Raw genomic sequence first — 24,439 nt, 5'->3', positions numbered from 1 at the left:
AATGGTTCACAGTTTGTGTTTATGGTTTGACTGTTGTGTATAATTTAGTGTAAAAACACTTATTTTTATCCTGAATAAGAAATGAGAATGAGAAAAGACATACGGGGTACGGCCACAGCATAACGATGGGGATTTTCTGCTATCACTTTCTGCTTCAATTCGTTGATTCGTGCTCCCAGAGAACCTAAACAAAGATAGTTAAAATGATCATATGGGTCATTCCAGAACTGTGGGTACATTTGGGGTCTCCAAGATAAACCCTCTATTATTTATAAACCGCTTTTAATATTAACTATATACAGTTGAGGTCAGAATTAGTAGCCCAACTGAATTATTAGCACCCCTGTTTATTTTTTCCCTCAATTTCTGTTTAGCGGAGAGCAGATTTTTTCAACACATTTCAACACATTTTTTCAACACATAATAATTTCTAATAACTGATTTATTTTATCTTTGCCATGAAGACAGTAAATAATATTTTACCAGATATTTTTCAAGACACTTCTATACAGCTTAAAGTGACATTTAAAGGCTTAACAAGGTTAATTAGGTTAACTAGGCAGGTAAGGGTGATAAGCCAAGTTATTGTATAATGATGGTTCGTTCTGTTGAGAGTCGGGAAAAAAATTTGCTTAAAGGGGCTAATAATTTTGACCTTAAAATGGTTTTTAAAAATTTTAAAACTGCTTTTATTCTAGCCGAAATAAAACAAATAAGACTTTCTCCAGAAGAAAAAATATTATCAGACATACTATGAAAATGTCCTTGCTCTGTTAAACATCATTTGGGAAATATTTAAAAAAGAAAAAAAAAATTTAAGGCTAATAATTCTGACTTCAACTGTATCTCTGTAATAATTGTTTTGATAAATAATGTTTGCATGTGTGTGTGTATATGTATTACGTTTTTTTTTGTACTTTGTTGTATTAACTAAAAGGCTCACACTATTCCTGTTTTTGACTGTTTCCACTGATCATATATACTTAATTCTGAAATATTAAAGTTTATTAAAAAAAAAACTGATTTTGTTTGTTGGGTGAAACGATGGCTCAGTGGTTAGCACTGTCACCTCACAACAAGAAGGTCACTGGTTCGAGTCCCGGCTGAGTCAGTTGGCAGTTTTGTGTGGAGTTTGCATGTTCTCCCCGTGTTGGCATGGGTTTCCTCCGGGTGCTCCGGTTTCCCCCACAGTCCAAACACATGTGCTATATGTGAATTGGGTAAACAAAATTGGCCATAGTGTATGAGCCAAATGTGAGAGTGTATGGGTGTTTCCCAGTACTGGGTTGAGGCTGGAAGGGCATACGCTGCGTAAAACATATGCCAAAACAGTTGGTAGTTCATTCCGCTGTGGCGACCCCTGATAAATAAGGGAGTAAGCTGAAGGAAAATTAATGAATTTTGTCTGTTATTGTATTTTGGTCAGTTCTGCTACTTTGTTTATGAAAAGGTACAACAATCTGTAAAGCACTGCAAGAAAAACATGTAACTTCTTTGATGTTACTTCCTCCGACAGGAAACTTTGGAAGGCATTGAGGCATGATGTGTATTCTTCTTATTAATTTGTTCAAAAAAAATTTATTAATTTGAAAAATTAATAACAGTAGATTAATTATTTGTCAACTCTGTTATTGTGATATTTCAGTGATTTTCTTTTTTTTCGTATATATTTTTTAAAACAATAATATGATTAAAATACATAAGATTTTGTTTCAGACATGCTAAAGTACAGAAAATGTCAACTCTGTTACTGATTCTCTGTTGTGGTTTATAAAGTAGTTCATAGATTATTTCAATGTTGTCATGTCATTGGCTGATGAACATTTCCTGCTCGTTATTAAACTATTTCATAATTTCATAACAGTAAGAAGAGGCAAATCAATCATAACTCAATGTTAAAACAGCTATCATAGCATTATTTATCAATATGTGGCTCTTTTTGGATTCTCGGAAGCTATAGAAAATAAATATGTGAAACAAGAAACACGTTGAGACCATTGTTTTTGTTTACATCCCTCAAAATGGTCTGTAAACAACAAGTTAAACAACAATTAGTAACAAAATCAAATGTTCCCTATCATATTTAAGCATTTTACATTGTTTTACATTAATAATGGATTCAGTTTCCTCTAAATTATGCATTTGTTATCATTCCAGTTGAAGGGAAATTAATAAAAAATGCTTGAAATGTACCCTTAATTCTAGAATTAGTAAGATATACAGTAGCTTATTTACATAAAGTGCTACATTATGAGAAATTGTGTGCGATATAATGACTGAGAGATCAAAGTGAAATTCTGAAGTTGTGTGAAATCACTATTACCACTAGAGGTCAGTGTATCATCAGAACGTGTAATTCAATTAACCAGGTTAGTAAAGACTTTATCGGTAGTTTAAATGGATGGTTCATCCAAATATAAAAATACTTACCATTTAATCAATCTCAGTTGGTTCCAAGCCTTTATGAGTTACTTTCTTCAGTTGAACACAAAAGAAGATATTGTGAAGAAAGCTGAAAACCTGAAACCATTGACTTCCATATTTGGGATAAAAAGATACTACGGAAGTTGATGGTTACAAGTTTCCAACATTTTTCAAAATATCTTATGTTGTGTTTAACAGAAAACATAAACTCATAAATATTTGAAACATCTACTGGGTGAGTAAATAATGAAAGATTTTTAATTTTAGGGTGAATTATCTCTTCAAGGAGTCAATTATTGAAGATGCTGTGCATTTTAAAGATAAATTATATGTACTTAATTATGAATCACTATATAATAATTAAGAGTTTTGCTTTTCAACAAAAACGTCTTTACAAGAGGGGCTGTCATGGTAAATGTTACAACAATGTTTTTAATGTGCATTCAGTTTATATATATTAAATAGTTTTTGATGGTTTCATTTAACCAGTGGGTTGTTTATTACAGCAAAAATGCGCATTGCACAAAATAAAAGGTACAAATTGTTTTGTATATGATCTTACCGATGAGAACTACTAATCGAGGTCTTTCATTGGACCGCTGCTGATAACGTGTCACTTCTTCATAGGTCAGGAAGTCTGTGTCATTCTGGTCAGAAACATTGGCCTCTCCTGAAGATCCGCGACGGTCCTTTCGACTAAGACGGAAACTTCTCCTTAAACCAGCTGAGACAAAATCAAGAGGTCACAATTAAAACATTATTTATTATTAGTTATTTATCAAGTTAAATTAAGATTTATAGATTTGTTTGTGTACTATCGCTATCAATATCTGGGTTCAGTAAGCTTATATATTCAAATATAAAGGTTATTTATTCGTGTAATGCACATAAATTAATACAAATTATATTTCAATTGAATAAACTTTATACAATCAAAATAAATGTGTTATGAAAATATTACTTAAAACACAATCAAAAGAGTAAACAAAGTTAAAATTAAGCATTAACAGTAATTGATTTACAAATAAGCACTCACACTTTCACTTCATATGTATAATGCTAATTATTCATGCTAATGCTAATTATTCAATTCCCGATTGAAACCATAACCTAAGCACTAACACTTCCAGTTCAACTCTTTTATCATAACTCTACACTTCACCCTGCCCTCCAACAGCTGATAGCTCATGATCTGATGAAAAGTAATGTAAGTGTGTTATTTTTTAGGATATGGAGGTTAGTGGGGACTGTACCTGAGTAAAAATCCCAGGAAAACACTTGGCCACAGGAGGGAGCCACTGCATTACACTTCGAAGAGACTACAATGCGCATTAGACCACCTCACACTTGTGCATAAGCCACACTCTGCTCTCAACAACTGACCCAAAATCAGCTTGCAGTTTAAACTTCAGGTCATTTATTACTGTGTTGAACTCCGGCACTATCCCTGAATTTGGTGAGCATGAAATCTGCACTACACATTGTGAAGGAACCTCTGCAGCATGCATGAGATTTAAGTCTAGCAAAATCTGCTAAATAGAACACAATTTACAAACCCTATACATGTTTTAGACATTTTTTGGTACACAAATGCTAGTATGGAGGTTATTCGTGGCCAAAAGCCTTTAAATGAAATGTGAAATGGGACCATGCCGATGTGACAACCTTGTCAATGCATCAGTAACCAATGAAATTGCAATATTGGAGACCACATTTGCATATAGCATAGACAGATAGGCAATCAGACAAAAGTAAAGACAAGTTTCTAGTTTCTGTTAAGTAAAATGTTATTATTTTTGTTCTCTATGGGTCTGATAACATTTCTCCCAAATTAAAAATAAAAAAAATCATTAAATAATAAAAGCCATCAATCAAAATAACAAATGTTTTCATTTGTTGTGATTTAAAAGCAGGGTTGCTCCAACAACTCTTGATAACTCTTCTGAAGTTAAAATACTGTTATTGGGTGGCCTAAAGATTTATATAAACATCTCAAAGCATGGCATATTTTTGTTATTTTGATCAATTGTCTTGTGCTCTAGATTACTACCTTTTTATTTAAAATTTAGAAGACAATAAAGAGACAGTAAATTGTGGAATAAATTGTAAATCCAGAAAAAGTGAAAAATTCCCAGCAGTTACTTTTTTTCATAGCTGCGAAAACATGTGCAGTACTTACAAAATCATGTTTACTCATATGCAATATCCAATGTTATATTAGGTTTTGTTAAATTTCACCTGAATGATCAAACTGTGTTGTCAACACATAATATATAAACATTCTTAAAACTATCATCTTAACATTTTCAAAATTAATCCATTTCCATATGCTTCCTTTAAAGTATACTGTAGGTCTCAAATTGGATTCCTGAAGGGCCGCAGCTCTGCACAGTTTTGCTCCAACCCTAATCAAACACCGCTGATCCAGCTAATCAAGGTGTTCAAGACTACAAGAGACTATTCAGCAGGTGTGAGTGGAGGTGGTTGGAGCTAAACTATGCAGAGTTGCTGCCCTCCAGGAATTGAGTTTGAGAATATTGCTTTAAAGTATTTTGGCACAGTCAAAATGAATACATTTCCATATGCTTTATTTAACCCGTGTGTGGTGTTCGTATTTTTGTTACTCAGCCAGTGTTCATGGGTCTGGTGGACCCGCTAGAGTTTTGGCTTTCCAAATTAACACTATCAAACTATTTAATGTAAAATTACTCAACAAATGTTCACTTCATCCCAATTACAATCCATATGAACAGCAAACATGGTTAATTTTTCCCCTTTACCTTTGTTAGATCATATTGATGAATTAATGTGCTTCTCGTTTTTTTTTTTTTTTTTATTAATGTTATGAAAAAAATTTAATTCACAGATTTTTTTTTTCGTATCGTTCCCAACATTGTTATGGACATCAGAAGCTGCTGATCATAATCTTTTGGCCATCTTGATCAGTTGTGATAAGCCTACACTTTCAAGACTTTTATTAGACCTGGGTCCAGTGGACCCGAACACCTTGTATGTAATGTAAATGTGTGGAGGGAGGTACATTTTGCGGTCATTGAAAATTTGTTAGGATTTATGTTCTTCACAGAAAATAAGCTAAAGCCAATGAATTTCAGGTTGAAAAAAGAATTCATTGTTTAATTTTTCTTTTGAAAAAAACTGAAAACGGGTCTCACAGACCTAAACACCATACAAGGGTTAAAGTATTTGTCCTTGATTAACCTCCATACTCCACAACACCACATGTACTGCACACACTTAGTTTGTCTGCAATGTGTTGAATTTCTGTTCTTGCTAGGAAATTGGTATTTGGTGGAGGGTGTTGGATTCGTTTTACACACTACCAAATATAATATATAGGCATGGGCCAGTATAAGTTTCTGATGGTATGATAACCTTGGATAAAAATATCACGGTTTTATGGTATTGTGATTACTGTTCTAAAATGTGTTCTTTTACATGTCTAGGTAAAAACAAGAACTTTTCCTACCATTGAACAAAATACATTTTATTTTAGGAAACATTGATAATATTTTGGAACAGTAAACATGTCAGGCTTAATAATAAAAATAAATTATTGACTTATATATATTGAATTATTGGCTTTCTTCATTAGTTTCAAAAACACAGATTTGTTTACAACACATTTTAAAAAACAAATAATAAAAACCTTCCATATACTTTAGGAAAGGTAAAACAGAACATTTTTGTGGTTTTAAAACCTTAACTTTTCCAAACCGCGGTAAACCTTGAAACTAGTTAGTGTCCCATGCCTAATAATATATTTATCTATACTTGGAGTTTCCAGACAGCTTAAAGCAACAAGTGTTTATAAGAAAAGAAAAACAGACACTTTTAAATAAGAGACCATTACAGATATTAAAGGTCTGTCAGATGTTTTACAAACGTCTGTGAAGGCAGATTCCATGCTTTGAGGAAGTCTGATTTCTAGATGTCAGACAGTTCCCAGTATTAAAGTCACAATGTACATTTACAAAATATATTGTTTCAAAGCTGATTTATATAGATAAAGGATAAAAAGCCATAGCAATTTCAGATTGTAGAACATATTCAGCATATTGGGCTGGTAGCAGAGTAGCTAATGTAGTTCAAGCTAGCTTAAAACTGATTCAGACTTGTAATTAACACTATTCGATTATTAAGCTGATTCTAGGTCAGTGTTTATGGGTTGAGAGTTGGCATAACACACATGAGCTCATCACACACCAGACTGAGTGAGTGAGTGAACAGCCAATCGTGCAGGGTTTAATGTGCAGAGTGTCCAATAGAAGGGCAGCAGCTTTGAGTGGGCGGGGTTTTAGGGATGGACTAAATAAAGCAGAAGGCAACAGAGCAATACATTCATACAGACTGGGTTAAGGGAAGGTATTACCTGCCCTGCCAGAGAAGAGGAAGGCGAGGTGAGTTATTCCCTCCCAGTTTCATTGGGAATTAAAATCTGGTAGAGGAAAAGTCGAATTACGAAGTCACCCACCCTATTTTCAGCTTCAATAGTTTAGGGTCAATAGGATTCTGAAAGAAGTCTGTAATGGCCACTAGTCTGTGCTTTGTTGTAACTAAAGTAAAACAGTGATATTGTGTAAGATCCAATTAAACAGTTTTCTGGCAGTTTTCTGTTTTAATATGTTTAATAAGCATAATTAATAAATACTTTATTTAATATAAACTTTAATAATATACTTTTAAAAACATTTATTTTTGATGATGTCAAAGCTTTTTCATCACTATCTTTCAGAAATCTTTCTAATAAGCTGTTTTGATGCTCAAGAACATTTCTTATTATGATCAAAGCTGAAAATTCAGAATTATTAAATTTATAAATGTATTCCTGAATTTTAAATCTTTTTCTTTTTCTAGCATAATAATGTTTTTTTAAGTTATTTTACAGTGTCGTTCCTTATTACACCTATTCCATGAGCTCACTAAGAATAATATATGTATATTTAGATGCAGCTGACCATATAGTAAATGAATGTAGTTTTTATTTTACTCAATGAACTACATGTACTACAATGAACTACATGTAATTAAATGTAGTAGACTGTAACAAGGACACTGTAAAAATGCCCTAGCATTTCAAATATTATTGCTATACTTATGGAAGCCACACACAAAAATCACAGTCTCAATTTTGTCAAGCTCATCCTTACAGACTGCAAGGAAGAGACTTGAGGTGTCAAAGAAAGTGAAAAAATGCAGATAAAAAGCTGTCAGCCTGCTGGTCGTCCCTACTGACACATTTTTAGCAAGATTCCCCCAGCTGCTACTCATTCTGAAAATAACCTGATAGCCTGTGAATGAAATATCTAACACTGTATGAACTGAATATACCGAAACCCTTTCTTCACTCCTTTAACAGATCCTCAAATTAGCGCTTTATTTAATTAGCTAACATTTTGTACATTGCTATCACTTTTGATAGCGGGGCAGGGCATGATTTTGTCTAGAGCAAAAAATTAAATACTGTTCTTATAGACTATTTACAATAATTATGGAAAAGTGGCATATACTTTTAAAAAATAAAAACAGAAATAAATAACAAACCTAAATAAATTATTGCATATGAATAATTTTTAATGTAAGTATATTGATAGAATTATTGACAGTTGTCTGATGTCTTGACAATTGTTGATTAAGACAGTTGTCAAAATAATTTTTTTATATGAAAATGAACGGCATATATGATTTCCAAGCATAATTTCATATAAATGCCCACTACCATTCAAAATCTGAAAGATTTATGTATCAGACACCGTAACCATACTTACACTTACTTGTGACCAATATAATAAATCTTGAATAATCACTTGCTTATTTATTTACTTTATTACTTTTATATTTTAATCTAACTCCAAAATTTTAAACAATAGTGTATAATGTATTATGGTTTAGCACGTTTTATATTATAAAATAAAATTTTTGCTTAATAAAAAGATTTATATTAACAGAAAAGAAAATAATTAATTAAAATGTTGAGTCACACTTTATTTTGATGGTTTGTTTGTTGAATTAAGTTACATTGCATCTACATGTTAACTAATTCTAATTAGATTATAAGTACACTGTTACGTTGGGGTCAGGTTCAGCGTTCATTTCATTGGCAAAAATTGTGTCATAATTGTCGTAACGAACAAGTTTCTACCGACGAAAACTAAATAAAATTAAGTGATGATGACTACAACTATAATAAAAATATACTGACCTTTTCGTTGACTAATAAAAATGAGACGAGAATATGATTGAGGGACGTTTTTTGGAAAATATCCAATCAGAATTAATCTTGGTGTGTGATGCATGAGACACACACATTTGATAGTTAACTGATACACAGTAGACACGGGATGCGATTACATCATCATAAGAGTAGATTTAGTCGACTAAAATCTTATGAAAATTTAGTCGACTAAAACTAAAATGATTTAGAAGACTAAAATAAGACTAAAACTATAATGGAATTTTAGTCAATAGACTAAGAGTAAGACTAAATCAAAAGTTGCAGTCAAAATTAACACTGGTTAGGGTAGCGAATGTGGGCGGAAGTGACAAAATACAAGAATAATACTGATACTAACAATATTTTAATTTCATGGGACCTTTAAGAATTCAGGTTTTCCCCATTTAAAGAGATAGTTCACCCAAAAATGAACCTCACCATTTACTCACACTCAAGTGATTTTAAACTTTAATGAACTTTAAACTTTCTTTCTTCTGTTGAACACAAAACAAGATATTCTGAAGAATATGTAGGGGGGGGAAAGCGTTGACAGCCATCTTCCTTTGTGTCCAGAAGAAAGTAACTCAAACGGGATTTGAACTGGAGTGAACTGGAGGTTGTGTAAATGGTGACAGAATGTAATTTTTTGTGTGTGAATCTCTTTAAGTGGTAACACTTTAGTTTAGGTCACAATTTTCGGTATTAACAAATCATTAACTAACACGCTAGCTTAATAAACTACTAATTAGCTGTTTATTAATAGTAAGATGTACGTTGAGTCACACTTTATTTAGATGGTCCGTTTGTTGAATTAAGTACCATTGCATCTACATGTCAACTATTTCTCATTAGATTATAAGTAGACTGTTAGGTTGGGGTTAGGGTTAGTGTAAGTTGACATGTACTTATAAAGTTTCTTATAGTCAGTTAAATGTCTGTTGAAGGAGCAGTATCAGCAGATACTAAGCAGACAGTCTAATAATACTCAAATGGACCATCAAAATAAAGTGTTACCAAATGTTGTATAATAATTATAAAAAAAAATATTTATAGTATTGCTATATTTTAAATGCAGCCTTATTGAGCATAGGGAAAAATATATATATTTAAAAATTTAATAAAATAGTTTATAAACATTGTATATACAGCCAAGCCTGAAATTATTCCCACCCCTGTTAAATTCTGATTTAAAGTTACTTTTATTCAACCAGCAAGCTATTTGGACCAGTAATGACATGCAAACTTCTTCTAAAAGATAATAAGACAATGTACCAGAGGTATCTTTAAGGAAAAAAAAAATTTTCTCTGCTTTTTTTACATTTAAACAAAAGCTTTAAGTCAGAATTTGACAGGGGTATGAATAGTTTTGGGCTTTATGCTATCACTGCTGCTTTGGTTCTCTGCAGTGTTTAAGCAGTGTGAAATGGAAAACCTGTAGTAAATCTAAAAATTTAAAACGGACTGAACATTCAGGAGAAAACTCCTGTTGTTCCACTCCACTCACATACTTTTTCTATCCCTATTCTAGATCAAAGCTGTAAAACCCAAGTCTGTTTTTCAGAAAACCCTCAATGCACCTCTGCAAATTGGTTTCACAGTAAAAGATTGACCTAAAATTCCCTTCACGCTGCCACAAACTTCCCCAATCCGGCCTCCCCTCTTCAAGGGCTCAGCTAGGGCTCTTGGCACAGAAACGGGCAGCAACAGAAGCTCGCTCAGGCAGAAGGTTAGTACGTGTGGGTTCAGGAGTGGGCATGCAGGCTCTCACCTATGTACTGTCCATTGAAATAGCCCTCACAGTCACAGTCTTCTGTAGGAGGCAAGCAGGGAGAGACAGGGAGTGAGCAGAGGAAAGAGGGCTCAGGAACGGCACTTACACAGGCAGGATCAACAGTTAGACGGGTGGGTAGGAAAGCGGGCAGCAGTCTAGGTTTGTTATTTGGCAGGAAGAAATAAGGGATGATGTGAAAGAGGTTGTTTAAATCCAACTTTGGGCAATAATATGGACAAATCCAACAGTTGGGTAACATTTTAGTTTTAAGATGTAACCCAATAGTTGAATCTTATAGTTCAATCTTTCCAAACAACATGGATATCAAAACAAGGAACTGAAAAGGATGATGATACAGATAAAAAAATAAATAAATAAATAAAATAATAATAATAATAATAATAATAAGGCAATATAACTTCACCTGATGGCTACAGATGATTTATGGAAGAAAATGATGAATAATTGTAGGTGCTTTACTCAGTTTTTTGTGTGTTGGATGAAATGCTTAAGAATGTTGCACACCAAAATTAATTTTGCGATCGATTTTTGCGTGTTTAATGCTTCATGTCTATGGAGTCAATCTAGGGCAATATATACTAGCAAAATAAAACAAAGTTTTGCAAACAAAAAATAAAGTATTGAGCAGAAATAAATAAATAAAATGCAAATCTCCAAAAATAGCAAAACAAAAATATCTTTTTCAGAAATATAAATAAATTTAGCAACAAAAATAAAGGAAAAATGTTTAATTTTTCAAACAAAAAAATAACTGCAAATAAAAATCAAGCAGTTAAGAAAAAATATTTAAAAAAATAAATAAATAAATAAATAAAAATAAATAATAAATATATACATATATAATTATTTGCAAAATATTTTTATAGTATTGCCTTTACAAAACCCGTCCAGTCAATTGCAATGCTCATTTTGATTTGCTTTTTAGTCAACCATGAGTTTGTGTTGCAGTTTTAATTTTGCGTTTCGTGTTTCTGTGTGTTTCGCTTTGTGGCCCGGATTTGACAATGGGGCGGAGTCAAGGGAACTTGGAGGTTTAAGGCAGGCCCAGACCTGCCTCCATTTAAGGCCTGCTGTAAACACCCAAGTTCCCTCGTAACGTTTGACTTAGTAAAGGCAATGCTATAAAAATGTTTTGCACATATATATTTTTTTTAATATTTTTTAATTTTTTTGCACTGCTTGATTTTTATTTGCAGTTTTTTTTGTTTGCAAATTTCATTTTTAATATCTCAAAACTTAATTTTCACTTTGCAGTTCTTTATTTTTATTTCTCAAAAAAAAAATCGCTATGCTATTTTTGGGAATTTTCATTTATTTATTTAATTTTGCTCAATACTTTATTTTTTGTTTGCGAAACTGTATTTTATTTTTCAAGTATATATGGCCCTAGATTGACTCCATACATGTCAAAACAAATAGATCTGATGTGTGTGCACATCAATACACAAAATGTTGTGCATAAAAGCATAATAAAAAAAAATAAAAAAACGTGACGTGTTAAACATTGGTCAATTCATGAGATTGATGCTTTTGTTTGTTTGGTTGGATGGTTTTTCAAAAGCTTACGCTTGATTTTTTTAACTATGGCTCAATTTCTCAAAAAAAAGAAAGAAAAAGAAAATGCATGGATCTTAAGTATAAATGCTTCTCAAAACACTGCTCTCATGTTTCTTGTTTGTTTAGAGTTCAATGTAGCACTGATGTTTGTAGCTGTGTACGTATTATAAAAAGTGTGTATTATATATGATATAACGAGGAAACTTAACTATTTTACATTTTGTCAATTTAGTGGCTAATTCATATGAATTCGTGTTCGTGATCGAGTTCAGTCGTACGAAATGTACGATTTTAAAAGAAGACGTGGCACCCAACCCTGTCCCTAAACCCAACCATCATTGGGGATAAGCAAATTGTATTAAACTGTACAAATGAGATCATATGAATTCATATGAATTAGCCACTAAATCAAAAAGTTACGAATTGCTGTGAGATTGTGTTGGAGCGTTAGGTGTATACTTTCATCAACAAATGTGTGCTGGTAAATATTTTTGTTCTCAAAACAATGAAATAGTATTTTCATTGAATTTCACATAGGGGCTCAACAGTAACAGACAAACAAAACTCTCCGTAATCAGTAAATGATGAGTGATTATAAATATTGTAAATGTAAAACTACTAAATGTACCTTTAGGGACAGAAAGATAATAATTGACATCGATAAGACTTGATAAGGGGTTAAATGGAAAAGGGAATGAAGTGATGAAACTCCTCTACGTTTTTGATCAGTGATAATTCTTGAATTTCTGCTAGTTATCTACACTTATATTGTAAATATGTGACTATAACTGCAGGTTTACTTTATAAGGTAATGGGAAAAAGTGGAATTCAAATATAAAGTTGAAGTCAGAATTATTAGCCCCCTCTGAATTCTTTTTCTTTTTTAAATATTTCCCAAATGATGCTCAACAGAGCAAGGACATTTTCACAGTATGTCTGATAATATTTTTTCTTCTGGAGAAATTCTTATTTGTTTTATTTTGGCTAGAATAAAAACGGTATAAAATTTTTTAAAAACCATTTTAAGGTCAAAATTATTAGCCCCTTTAAGCTATTTTTTTTTTGATAGTCTACAGAACAAACCATCATTATACAATAACTTGCCTAATTACCCTAACCTGCCTAGTTAACCTAATTAATCTAGTTAAGCCTTTAAATGTCACTTTAAGCTGTATAGAAGTGTCTTGAAAAATATCTAGTCAAAATTTATTAACTGTCATCATGGCAAAGATAAAATAAATCAGTTATTAGAAATGAGTTATTAAAACTATTATGTTTAGAAATGTGTTGAAAAAAATCTCTCTGTTAAACAGAAATTAGAGAAAAAAAAATAAACGGGGGGCTAATAATTCTGACTTCAACTGTCTTTGGCAATTTCCATTAATAGGGTACAAAACATGGCATTAATATCTCCAAAAAATATGAATTAATATGATTTAAGCTCTGAAGATCAAAATCTGATATATTAGCATATATCATATTCTGATTCTGAATACAGATAATCAGTCATTTTAAGTAATATGTAAAAGAAATCTTAATGTTAATTATTAATTATTCATTTATTCGTTTGACTACAAGCATCATTGACATTTGTTTAAAGTGTACACATTACTTATATTTCACACAATGTTAACTTTAAATGTGAGCGTATATCCTCTAAAAGGTATATACTTGATAAGGAATAAGGGTACATTATTGCTGGAAAGCGCCATGCATTGAAGTCTCTTGTTGAATGTGTGTGCATGCATGTAGTGTGTAGAAATGACCAAAAAACTGACCTTAATTTCTTTACTTTGTCAGTTGTGCATGCTTGTGTGCGTGTATGGGTGCGTGGTTGTGGTAGTGTTTGTGTGTGAGCGCAGTTCTACAGCAATTGTAGTCTAGGATTTAAAATAGATTAGGTGACAGACTGGCCTAATGTCCTATTGCTTGTATGTTTGTGTGTGTGTGCGTGCGTGCGTGCGTGCATGCGTGCGTGTGTGAGTGACTGTGTTTGGGTTCCAATGTAATGACTCATATCTAGAAGACCCACCTTTATCACACCCCTGGTCATCTGGTGTCAGCAGTAATAAGAAAAGGAAAACATATGATGATGCAAGAAACCAGAACCACACACTTCATTTATTCTGAATTAGAAAAGCCAGGCCTGGAGTTCAATTATTGAATTGATCTTGTTTTATAAATAGCATCATTCCCACATCATGCAAGAAAAGGTCAGTCCAGCAGTGAAGACCAACAGAAGAGAAAGAAGAAGAGGAGCGATATAATGCACATAACATTGTATATACAGAGATACCACAGTATATATCAATATTGTTGGAGTATGGTTCAAATACTTACAGATCAGCAGATATACTCTTACTTATGATGCCATTTTTTCACACAGAGTTAGGTCGATCTGCATTCTCTAAGTATGCTCCATATTTATGGAATGAGCTTCAAGGTATATTACATATGAAATCCCTACCATCTATGGCCATATTTAAAAATATTTTAAAGACTGTCAATTTAAAACAGTGCACGTTTTAACAATTGATTATCGTTTATACTATTTGTGTGTGTGTGTGTCTATGTGTTGTGACGTATTTATTATTATTATTATTTTAAAAAAAATTGTAACTTTGTCCTATGCTGCCTGTTTTGACCAGGACTCCTTGGTAGAAGAGATACTGTATCTCAACAGGACATTCCTGATTAAACAATTAAATAAATAAAAAATCAATAAGAGAGAGAGAGAGAGAGAGAGAGAGAGAGAGAGAGAGAGAGGCCTATTGTTGTTCTGCAGATGTGTCTGTTCTCTAATCAGCTTTAGATTAGTCAGCATGAAGCACTTGGGTGAATCTCAGTAATCACCTGGCCACTTCACACAAATCTTCACATCAGCAAATCATGTCTTCCGTTATTCAACAATGATTAATAACTGATGCTTTTTCATAGACATTTACATTAGATGCCGCTTATACGCCAGTGTTTTTCGACCACATTCCTGGAGGACCACCAGCGCTACATATTTTCCATGTCTCCTTAACTAAACACACCTGATTCAGATCATTAGCTTATTAAAAGAGACTGAAAGACCTGTAATGGGTGTATTGGGCAAAGGAGACTTCCAAAACATGCAGTGTTGATGGTCCTCTAGAAACGTGGTTGAGAAACACTGGCCTACGCTATTGTTGTCTATTGGAAGGAATGTGTCAATAGAGCCACCATTTTAGTACAGGGTAGCGCTCCTTTGAAATGAATGCGGGACCAAGGTGCAGTGGAGGACTGGCCATCCAGAGCCATATACACATATATGCATGTATCTATGACCAGGAGTTTTTCCGGTGGTCAGTATGCTAATTTTTTGTTAAATTACGAAAATTATAATTAATCCATCTATATCAATGGATAAGTGAACGCACGGGCATTGCCGACAAAGAGAGTGTGTTTGTGTGCATGAAAATGTATGATCTCCCTCCCTGCTAAATTTGATCTATTGCATGTCCTGAAACACACCCCCTCTCTCCTGCTTTCACTTTAATGGAGGGAGTGATTCATTTGTGAATGAATCTCCGCGTTAAGAACGATTCGTTTGAACCATCCCTGCGTCTCAGTGTCCACAATATCCACCTTTCTAATCTAAATGGTATATAACATTTGTAATATTCAATAATTTAGGGTGGACAGTATGCACATTAAGGCGCACATCTTGATTTTGCCAAGTGCTAGTTGTGCTCGTAGACCAATATTTTGTATGATGACCCAGGGACAACAACTCCATCAGTCAATCAAATATTATCACGTCATCAATATGTGCCCCTGCATAGTCCACAAAAATTTAAAAAACTAAACAAAAAATACACACCTGCCATTTTTTATTACCAGTGACAAGGACAAGAAAAAAGGTAAGATCACGAGTTTTCTCCTGTAAATTTACAGAAATAGTCATGTTAATAGTAATAGTAAATAGTAATAGCAAAATTAACAAATTAAAATAAAAAAATTAACAAATTAACATTTGTTTATATACTTTTTCCATCTTACCGAACATTTAACTTTAGTTTACATTAACAAGTTAGCCTAATTAGCTGTTTAATTGTGTTTGATAGCTAGGCACTAGGCATGGGACGATAACCGGTTTCAGGGTTTGCCACGGTTTGGAAAAGTCAAGGTTTTAAAATCGCAAAGATTTTCTGTTATACCATTCCTACGATACATATATTAAATTTTTTATTTTTTTTTTATGCGTGTTAAGACTATTTAATTTCGTTTATTAGAGATTTTTCTGGAGATAATTTTTCCCTAATGAAAATAGCAGACGTCAACAATGCTTTATTTAATTATTTAGCCTCACATGTTGTTGACATTTTAAATGTTTCTTTATAAATATATATAGAGAGTTCAATGTGGGGAAAAGGGCAGCATGGTGGCTCAGTCACCTCATAGCAAGAAGGTCGCTGGTTTGAGCCTTGGCTGGGTCAGTTGGCATTTCTGTGTGGAGTTTGCATGTTCTCCCCGTGTTCGCTAAATTGGCCGTAGTGTATGTGTGTGAATGAGAGTGTATGGGTGTTTCCCAGTGATGGGTTGCAGCAGGAAGTGCATCCGCTGTGTAAAACTTGTGCTGGATAAGTTTGTAGTTCGTTCTACTGTGGCATCTCCTCATTAATAAAGCGACTAAGCCAAAAAGAAAATGAATGAATGTGGAAAAAGCTTGTTTTTTGCACATTGAACAATTTTTTGGGGTAAAAAAATGCATTTTTTCACAGTGGAAAAGATGTTTTTTTAACCAGACATTCAAAAATAACATTTTAAGAGCAGTAATCACAATACCTTGATACTGTAAAACTGATATATTTGTCGAAGGTAATCATACTATCAGAATCTTATACCGGCACATGCCTACTAGGCACACACAAGAAAAAAATTCAAAACAATATTTGTTAGCTTGTTTTATTTGGAGTCAGAAAGAGCACATCAATCTAACATTAGACTTGTAGGGACGGCTATAAGGCTAACTTGTCAATGCAAACTAAAGTTAAATGTTTGCTGGGGTGGAAAAAAAGCAAATCCATAAACAATTATTAATTTTACGATTATTACTACTTTCTCTTGTTCGCTTCACTGGTAATAAAAAATGGCAGGTGTGTTGTTGTTGCTTTCTTTTTTTGATTTCTTGCAGACTATGCAGGGGCACATAATGATGACATGATAACGTTTGGTTGGCAGACGGAGTTGTTGTCTCGGGGTCATCATACAAAATATTGGTCTCAGGACAACAAGCACTTGGCAAAATCAGGACGTGCACATTGAGGCGCAGTTTTATTATTTGAGGCGCACTATTATTTTATTAGGCACTCTTATAAGTTACTTCAAATACTAGCCGTTACTTCACTTAGTTGACAATAATACAAGTTTCTGGCACCACAGCATCTTGTTGTCATATTTCATTTACATTGTTTGCTGATTTTGTTCTATAAAACTAGCATAAACCTAGTCTGTAATGCTAGTTGCTGATACTTTGCCTTATGGTCAGTGCAGTAAGTGAATGTTATCATCAGTAATGTTACTTGTTTATAGCACAAAAACTTTAAAAATGGAACCTTACATATGAAATGTTCTATCTTTATGCTTTGTTTTCTTTGTTTGCTTGTTACTACACGTATACGTAGCGCAAAAGTCCAGCATCTTCAGATTGGCTTGACTAAAGTGTGGTTGAATGACTTCTGTCCTGGGAGCACTGTACAAATGTGGCAGCGCTATTGACTTTTTTAGTAAGAAGGAAGAAAAATACAGAAATACTCACAGACAGCTTTTTTGGGAGATTTGGAGTTTTGAAGAGTGCCCATTTTTATTCTGTAGGCCAAACGCCTGAGGGGAAAAGCGCATGAGGAGAACTTCAAACAGTGCAGAAAAAAAAAACATCAGATCCCTTGACATCAGATACTGGTCTGACTTGATATTCCTGTCTCAGGAGACATCAGATATACTATTGAGCAAGATCAAACAAACTCATTGGTGCGAGGGGGAAAAAAATCTCCCATCCTTAGCGTACAGTATTTCCAGCCAAGATGCAGCCCACTGTGATGAAAGAATGGACAAAAAGACAGACAGGCCCATTTTTATTCACCGAAAGACCTAAAGGGGAATCATTTGGAATTAATTTTATTGATTTAGCCTAAGGAAAACGCTGTATGTAATGCTGCTTCTAGCAGTGGTACAGCAGCTACACTCTCTATTAAACCGTACTCACTGAGCACTTATGTGCAATATGTAGGATTTATTACATGCTTTTATTGCTCACCACTCACAGTTTTCTTTTCTGGGTGAGTCGGAGGGAATTGCTCTGCTAATGAAGCACACAAATGGGCCATGTGTGACTAGAACAGACATGAAGCCCGTTTCCCATCATCACCAAGGTGAAAATAAGCTTATCTGGCAAATTTTGTACATGTGCAGTGATATTCAGACACTTCAATGGCTTTGGAAAGACTGCAGTGGTTTTACTTATTGGTAACTGAAAAAGATAATACATTTTTGGAGGACCAAGTGGGGAAAAGCTAATAAAAGCTAAACAAAGACAAAGACAAGGTAATATTTAATTGAATGATATTATTTCAGTGTTGTTTTCATCAATCCCTATTATGTGCCCGCAGTCAGTTGGTATATACAGAATGTGTTCATTCTTTGAGTGTAATGCTTGTTTTTTTATAGAAAGCATATGGACAAGCACAAAGAAGACATTTTTTGGAGGTGCAAAAAGAAGGAAGGCCTTATGGCATTAGAACAACACAGTAAATAATAACTGAATGTGTGTGAAATAATAATAATAATAATAATAATAATAATAATAATAATAACTGGTAGTGAATTTGTGTGTGTACAGGTTTAGCTATACTTGTGGGGGCTTAATTGTCTTTAATTACAGTTTATAGTGAATATATACGCACTAGTTCACCTGTTTTCATTAAATAAAAAGGCTTATAAATCAACCAGAACATGTTTACATAGTATATAATGATTTGCACTTCTTTCTGTAAGGGTTGAGTTTAGGCATAGGGGTAGGGGTAGCGCACGGAAAGCCTGATATAAAAGCAATGGAAATATATGTAATGTCCTCACTGAGATACTTTACACACTTTATGTGTGTGTGTTTTTTTACATATAATTTTTTTTTTATATATAAAGACATTAGTATGACACAGGTATGGGGGTATAAGTAAGGTTAGGTGTAGGGTTTGGGGTAGGGTAATAGACAATAATGTTTGTACAGATTAAAAACCCTTACAGCTACAGAATCCATCAAATAATCTATGTGTGTTTTTGTGTGTGTGTTTACTAGTTTATGTGGTTTATAAGGACAAAAACTCGACATGGGCATGACCTAGGTATTACAATGTTGAGCTGATTTAAGAGGACATGACGTGTCCTTGTAATTTAAAACTGTTTAAAATAATTCTTGATAAGGTTTTTTCACATTCAAAATTTGCCATTGGTTCCCTCTGAGGGCTGGGTTTAGGGGTAGTGGTAAGGTAAGGCCAAATAAATGGTGTATTTTTACAGTATATAATACATTATGGCTACACGGTGGCTCAGTGGTTAGCACTGTTGCATCACAGCAAGAAGGTCGCTGGTTCGAGTCCCGGCTGGGCCAGTTGGCATTTCTGTGAGGAGCTTGTATCTTCTCCACATGTTCGCATGGGTTTCCTCCGGGTGCTCCGGTTTCCCCCACAGTCCAAAGACATGCTGTATAAGTGAACTGAATAAACTAAGTTGGCCATAGTGATTGTGTGTGAAAGAACATGTATTGGTGTTGCCTAGTACTGGGCTGCAGCTGGATGGGCATCTGCTGTGTAAAAAATATGATGGATAAGTTGGCGGTTCAATGGGACTAAGCCGAAAAGAAAATGAATGATTGAAAATACATTATGCATAAGGAGAGTCCTCATAAATCACAATAGCCTGTGTGCTTGCATGTGTTGAATTTTGTGAATTTTGTGGTTTCATGCAAACTAAACAGATTTGATGTGAGGTTCATGTTTTTGATATCTACCCCACCTTTCCTGAAACTGCTTGGACGGGACAAGTCCTGCACGAAGGTTGCAGTCACCAATTCTCTTGGCCTGCCACCATGTCTGATCATCCTGACTGACCACCTGCAGGACGTCACCACGTTTAAAGGGAAGTCCTGCCTCCTGACACGGTGTGGCTTTGTCCTCCAGTGGAGTGTAATCAAACAGTGCCCTCACGTAGACCTGATGAAAACACACCACAGGTTCAGTGGACAAGACCAATATCCTAGAGAGATACTTGTTAAATAATTATATAATTTTATTTGATTAATTGTTTACTTTATTGTTGTTTTTAATGCTCTTCACCTTGTTCTCTTGCAGCTTGTCCTCTTCTTTTATTGCTGGGATAATCTTCAGTGTGATGGAACCTTGTGATTGAGACTTAAAAAAAATTTAAATAGCATTTTTAGGTATGAATGCAAAAAAATATATATTTATAATTTTTTTTAGAACCAATTGTGACCCTGAGCTACAAAACTAGCCTTATGATGCATGAGTAGATTAGTTGAAATAATAATAATAATAATTGCTTACATTTATAAAGCGCTTTTCTGGACACTCAAAGCGCTTAACACATTTTGGGGGGAATCTCCTCATCCACCACCAGTGTGCAGCATCCACCTGGATGACACAACAGCAGCCATGTTGCGCCAGAACGCACACCACACATCAGCTGATTGGTGGAGAGGAGACAGAGTGATGAAGCCAGTTATGATATGGGGATGGTTAGGAGGTCATGGTAGACAGAGGCCAGTGGGCAAATTTGGCCAGGATGGCAACTTTTTTTTGAAGGACATTCTGGGATTTTTAACGACCACAGAGAATCGGGACCTCGGTTTAATGTCTCATCCGAAAGACGGCGCTCACTGAGCAGTATAGAGTCCCCATCAATAGTCAAGTCAGTACACAGTGAAACGAAACAATGTTCCTCCAGGACCATGGTGCTACATCAAACAACATAAATTGACAACATAACACAGGACTGTGCACCACAATAAAAAATTAGCAGAATGAAATAAAATAAAATAAGATAAAATAAAATAAATAAAATAAGACTGTTTTTGGAATATTTTTCAGTTTGTGCAACATTTAGGGCAAAATGTTGTGGTGTCCGCCACCTTGAGTCTTGCTGCACAGTGCAGAGTTTCTGTCTGACCCGTCTAGCTGAACAGCGGCGTCTGGAACTCTGTCACTTAGCCATGTCTCTGTGAAAACAAAGACAGAGCAGTGTCTGTACGCACTCCATGTGGCTTGCTGTAGTCTGATGTAGTCAAGTTTATTGTTCAGGGAGCAGACGTTTGCATGGAGAATGGATGGAAAAGCAGGCCAGCAAGGGCTAGCTTTTAGCCTAGCATTAGCGCCCACTCACTTTCCATGCTTCCGCCTCCTCTCGCACCGCTTCAGGCGAAGCCGGGGTCTGAGGGACTGGTCCTCGAAGCAAGCTGAGGTCACGTAGCTTCTCCCTCAAAACATTGCCAATGCTGTTTTTGTGGAAGTTCATACAACTCTCATAGCATAGCATAGCGGTACACCAAGACATCTGTTGTTCTGGTGTCCATATGTGGCATAGGATGGGCTACAACATAGCAATAGCACCATTTTGGATTGGGAGCAGCCGCTGCAAGCTACTGCCATGCTGCCATCTTGGATCAATGTACAGTATTCAACTCAATTCAATTCATCTTTATTTGTATAGCGCTTTTACAATGTGGATTGTGTCAAAGCAGCTTCACATAGAAGATCATTGTGAATTGAAAGTTTCAGTTCAGTTTTCAGAGTTTAAGATCAGTGTGGTTTATTATTCACTGCTGAGAGTCCAAACACTGATGAGCAGGTCCATCGATGCACAGCTCTCAAGTCCTGAACCATGCAAGCTAGTAGCGACAGCGGCGAGGAAAAAACTTCACCAATTGGCAAAAGTGAAGGATAAAAACCTCGAGAGAAACCAGGCTCAGCTGGGCACGACCATTTCTTCTATGGCCAAACGTCTTGTACAGTACTGGGGCGTTAGGACCCACACAGACCTCAGGTTAAGTGCCCCTGCTGGTCTCAATAACACCACGTCCGGCACCAACCTTGCTTTCCCATGTGGTCTCCCATTCAGGCACTGACCGGGGACAGCCCTGCTTGGCTTCAGTGGATGAGTGCCCCTGCTGGTCTCAATAACCCCACTTCCGGCCTCAACCTTGCTTTCCCATGTGGTCTCCCATTCAAGCACTGACCGGGGACAGCCCTGCTTGGCTTCAGTGGACGACTATGTGAGAGTTAGCCAAAATACATTTTAGGAGTCAAAATTTTATTTATTTTGATATAATTTCTTACTGTAAATACATTGAAACATGATTTCTGATAAGTAATATGTATTGCTAAAAACCTAATTTGTTTGAAATCAGTTCTCAATACCTGATTTTTTTGCACCCTCAGATTACAGATTTTTTTTAAATCTGATTTTCTCACCCAAATACAGTTTTTTATATATTTTTATTGAGCCTTATAACTGGTTTTGTGGTCCAGGATCACATACAGTATAAAAAGCAGAGTCAACTATTACCAGTAGCTGACTGATCTCATCTGGCCTCTTGTGCATCACAGAGCTTCCGTTGACCTCTCTCAGTTCATCCCCGACATGCACCAGGCCTGTAGGAAAAGAAGAACTACCTAAATTACACATTCACTGCTTCGTGTTCAAGCTCCACCTGCTGCGTGACACACTTCATAGCCATAGTTCAATGAATTTTTAATAAGCAAAAAGATTATTCTGCACACGCATGCACTGTACGCGGATCATATTCCCATGGCAACGGTGGTGGTCAGGTGGTTAGTGAGTCTGTTTGATTCTCTTGATTGGGTCTCTGGAGGCCACTTCTGACCACACAGATGGGCCATGTGTGACTAGAGCAGACAAGCCACCCCTTTCCCATCATCACCAAAGTGAAAATAAGCTTATCTGGCACACTCAGCAGATGTGCAGTGATTTTTCAGACACTTCAATGGCTTTAGAGAGCCTTTGAAGACTGCTGTGGTTTTTTGCAGATATGCTTAATGGCAATTGAAAGAGATAAGACACGTTTTAGTAGGACATTGAAGGAAAATAGCTTCGCATTGTGATTATTATGGATTTCTGCATGAAGAAAGACATGAGATGAAGATTAGAGGGAAAGTCTTTGAAGTGTCACTCACCACTTCGGTCTGCAGCTCCTCCCTTCATGATACGAGCCACAATCACGGCCCCTGTGGACTCGTCGCGCCGAATAGTGGCACCCTGAGAGATGGAGAAAGACAAAGAGAAGGATCAGCTGCAGAAAAGCAACAGACAATGACCCAAACACTGATAGTTGTTTTGATATCCCACATCTCTATACGCACCAGACACTTTCTTATAAACACTACAGGTTTCATAAAAAAACATTGTGCAATTCTGAGTGTTCTTCCCAACAGACACACAACATCATAAGACATTAATATTAGGCAAGGCAAGGCAAGGCAAGGCAAGGCAAGTTTATTTATATAGCACATTTCATACACAGTGGCAATTCAAAGTGCTTTACATAAACAGGAATAAAAGAAACAAGTATAAGAGAAATAAAAAACAAATAATAGAAATGGTAAAAATAGAAATAAAATAAAATAAAAGCTGATAAAATGTGTTATAAAAGAATTAAAAAGAAGAGAAAAACATAGTAGTTCGATCTGTCGGACGTAGCACAGTGCTCATTCAGTAAAGGCACAGCTAAACAGATGTGTTTTCAGTCTTGATTTGAATGTGCCTAATGTTGGAGCACATCTGATCATTTCTGGAAGCTGATTCCAGCAGCGAGGGGCGTAGTAGCTGAAAGCCGATTCACCCTGCTTTGACTGAACTCTTGGAATTTCAAGTTTATTTGATCCTAAAGATCTGAGTGATCTGTTAGGTTTGTATTCACTGAGCATATCTGTAATGTATTGAGGTCCTAGGCCATTTAGTGATTTATAGACCAGTAATAATACTTTAAAATCTATTCTGAATGTAACTGGGAGCCAGTGTAAAGACCTGAGGACGGGTGTGATGTGCTCTGATTTCCTGGTTCTGGTCAGAATTCTGGCCGCAGCGTTCTGGATGAGCTGCAACTGTCTGACTGTCTTTTTGGGAAGGCCAGTGAGGAGGCCATTACAGTAATCCACCCTGCTGCTGATAAAAGCATGAACAAGTTTCTCTAAGTCTTCACAGGAAACAAAGCATCTAATTCTTGCAATGTTTTTGAGATGATAGTATGCTGATTTACTAACTGTTTTGATATGACTATTAAAACTCAGATCTGACTCCAGAGTCACACCAAGATTCTTGACCTTATTTTTTGTTGTTTGACCCTTAGAGCCAAGGTACGCATTCACCTTGAGAACCTC

General features: G+C 35.1%; 1 protein-coding gene across 3 annotated transcripts in view; it reads right to left on the bottom strand.

Annotated features, from left to right (window-relative positions):
• The window catches only part of mpp3a (MAGUK p55 scaffold protein 3a), a 50,973-nt gene that overhangs the window by 5,504 nt on the left and 21,030 nt on the right, over window positions 1–24,439 (bottom strand). Inside the window, exons 7-16 of one of the 3 annotated variants that reach the window (XM_056454037.1) lie at window positions 23,237–23,318; window positions 22,608–22,693; window positions 20,363–20,437; window positions 20,043–20,239; window positions 17,791–17,855; window positions 14,038–14,058; window positions 10,425–10,466; window positions 3,678–3,743; window positions 2,987–3,148; window positions 104–184 (exon numbers count right to left, since the gene is read on the bottom strand). In XM_056454037.1, coding sequence (XP_056310012.1) covers window positions 104–184; window positions 2,987–3,148; window positions 3,678–3,743; window positions 10,425–10,466; window positions 14,038–14,058; window positions 17,791–17,855; window positions 20,043–20,239; window positions 20,363–20,437; window positions 22,608–22,693; window positions 23,237–23,318 — 877 coding nt within the window. The remainder of the gene's footprint in view (window positions 1–103; window positions 185–2,986; window positions 3,149–3,677; window positions 3,744–10,424; window positions 10,467–14,037; window positions 14,059–17,790; window positions 17,856–20,042; window positions 20,240–20,362; window positions 20,438–22,607; window positions 22,694–23,236; window positions 23,319–24,439) is intronic. The other 2 variants (XM_056454038.1, XM_056454040.1) reach the window with 2 other exon arrangements.

This window comes from Danio aesculapii, chromosome 3 (genome assembly GCF_903798145.1).
Source record: "Danio aesculapii chromosome 3, fDanAes4.1, whole genome shotgun sequence".
Classification (NCBI taxonomy): domain Eukaryota; kingdom Metazoa; phylum Chordata; class Actinopteri; order Cypriniformes; family Danionidae; genus Danio; species Danio aesculapii.
This window is presented reverse-complemented; position numbering and strand designations above follow the sequence as displayed.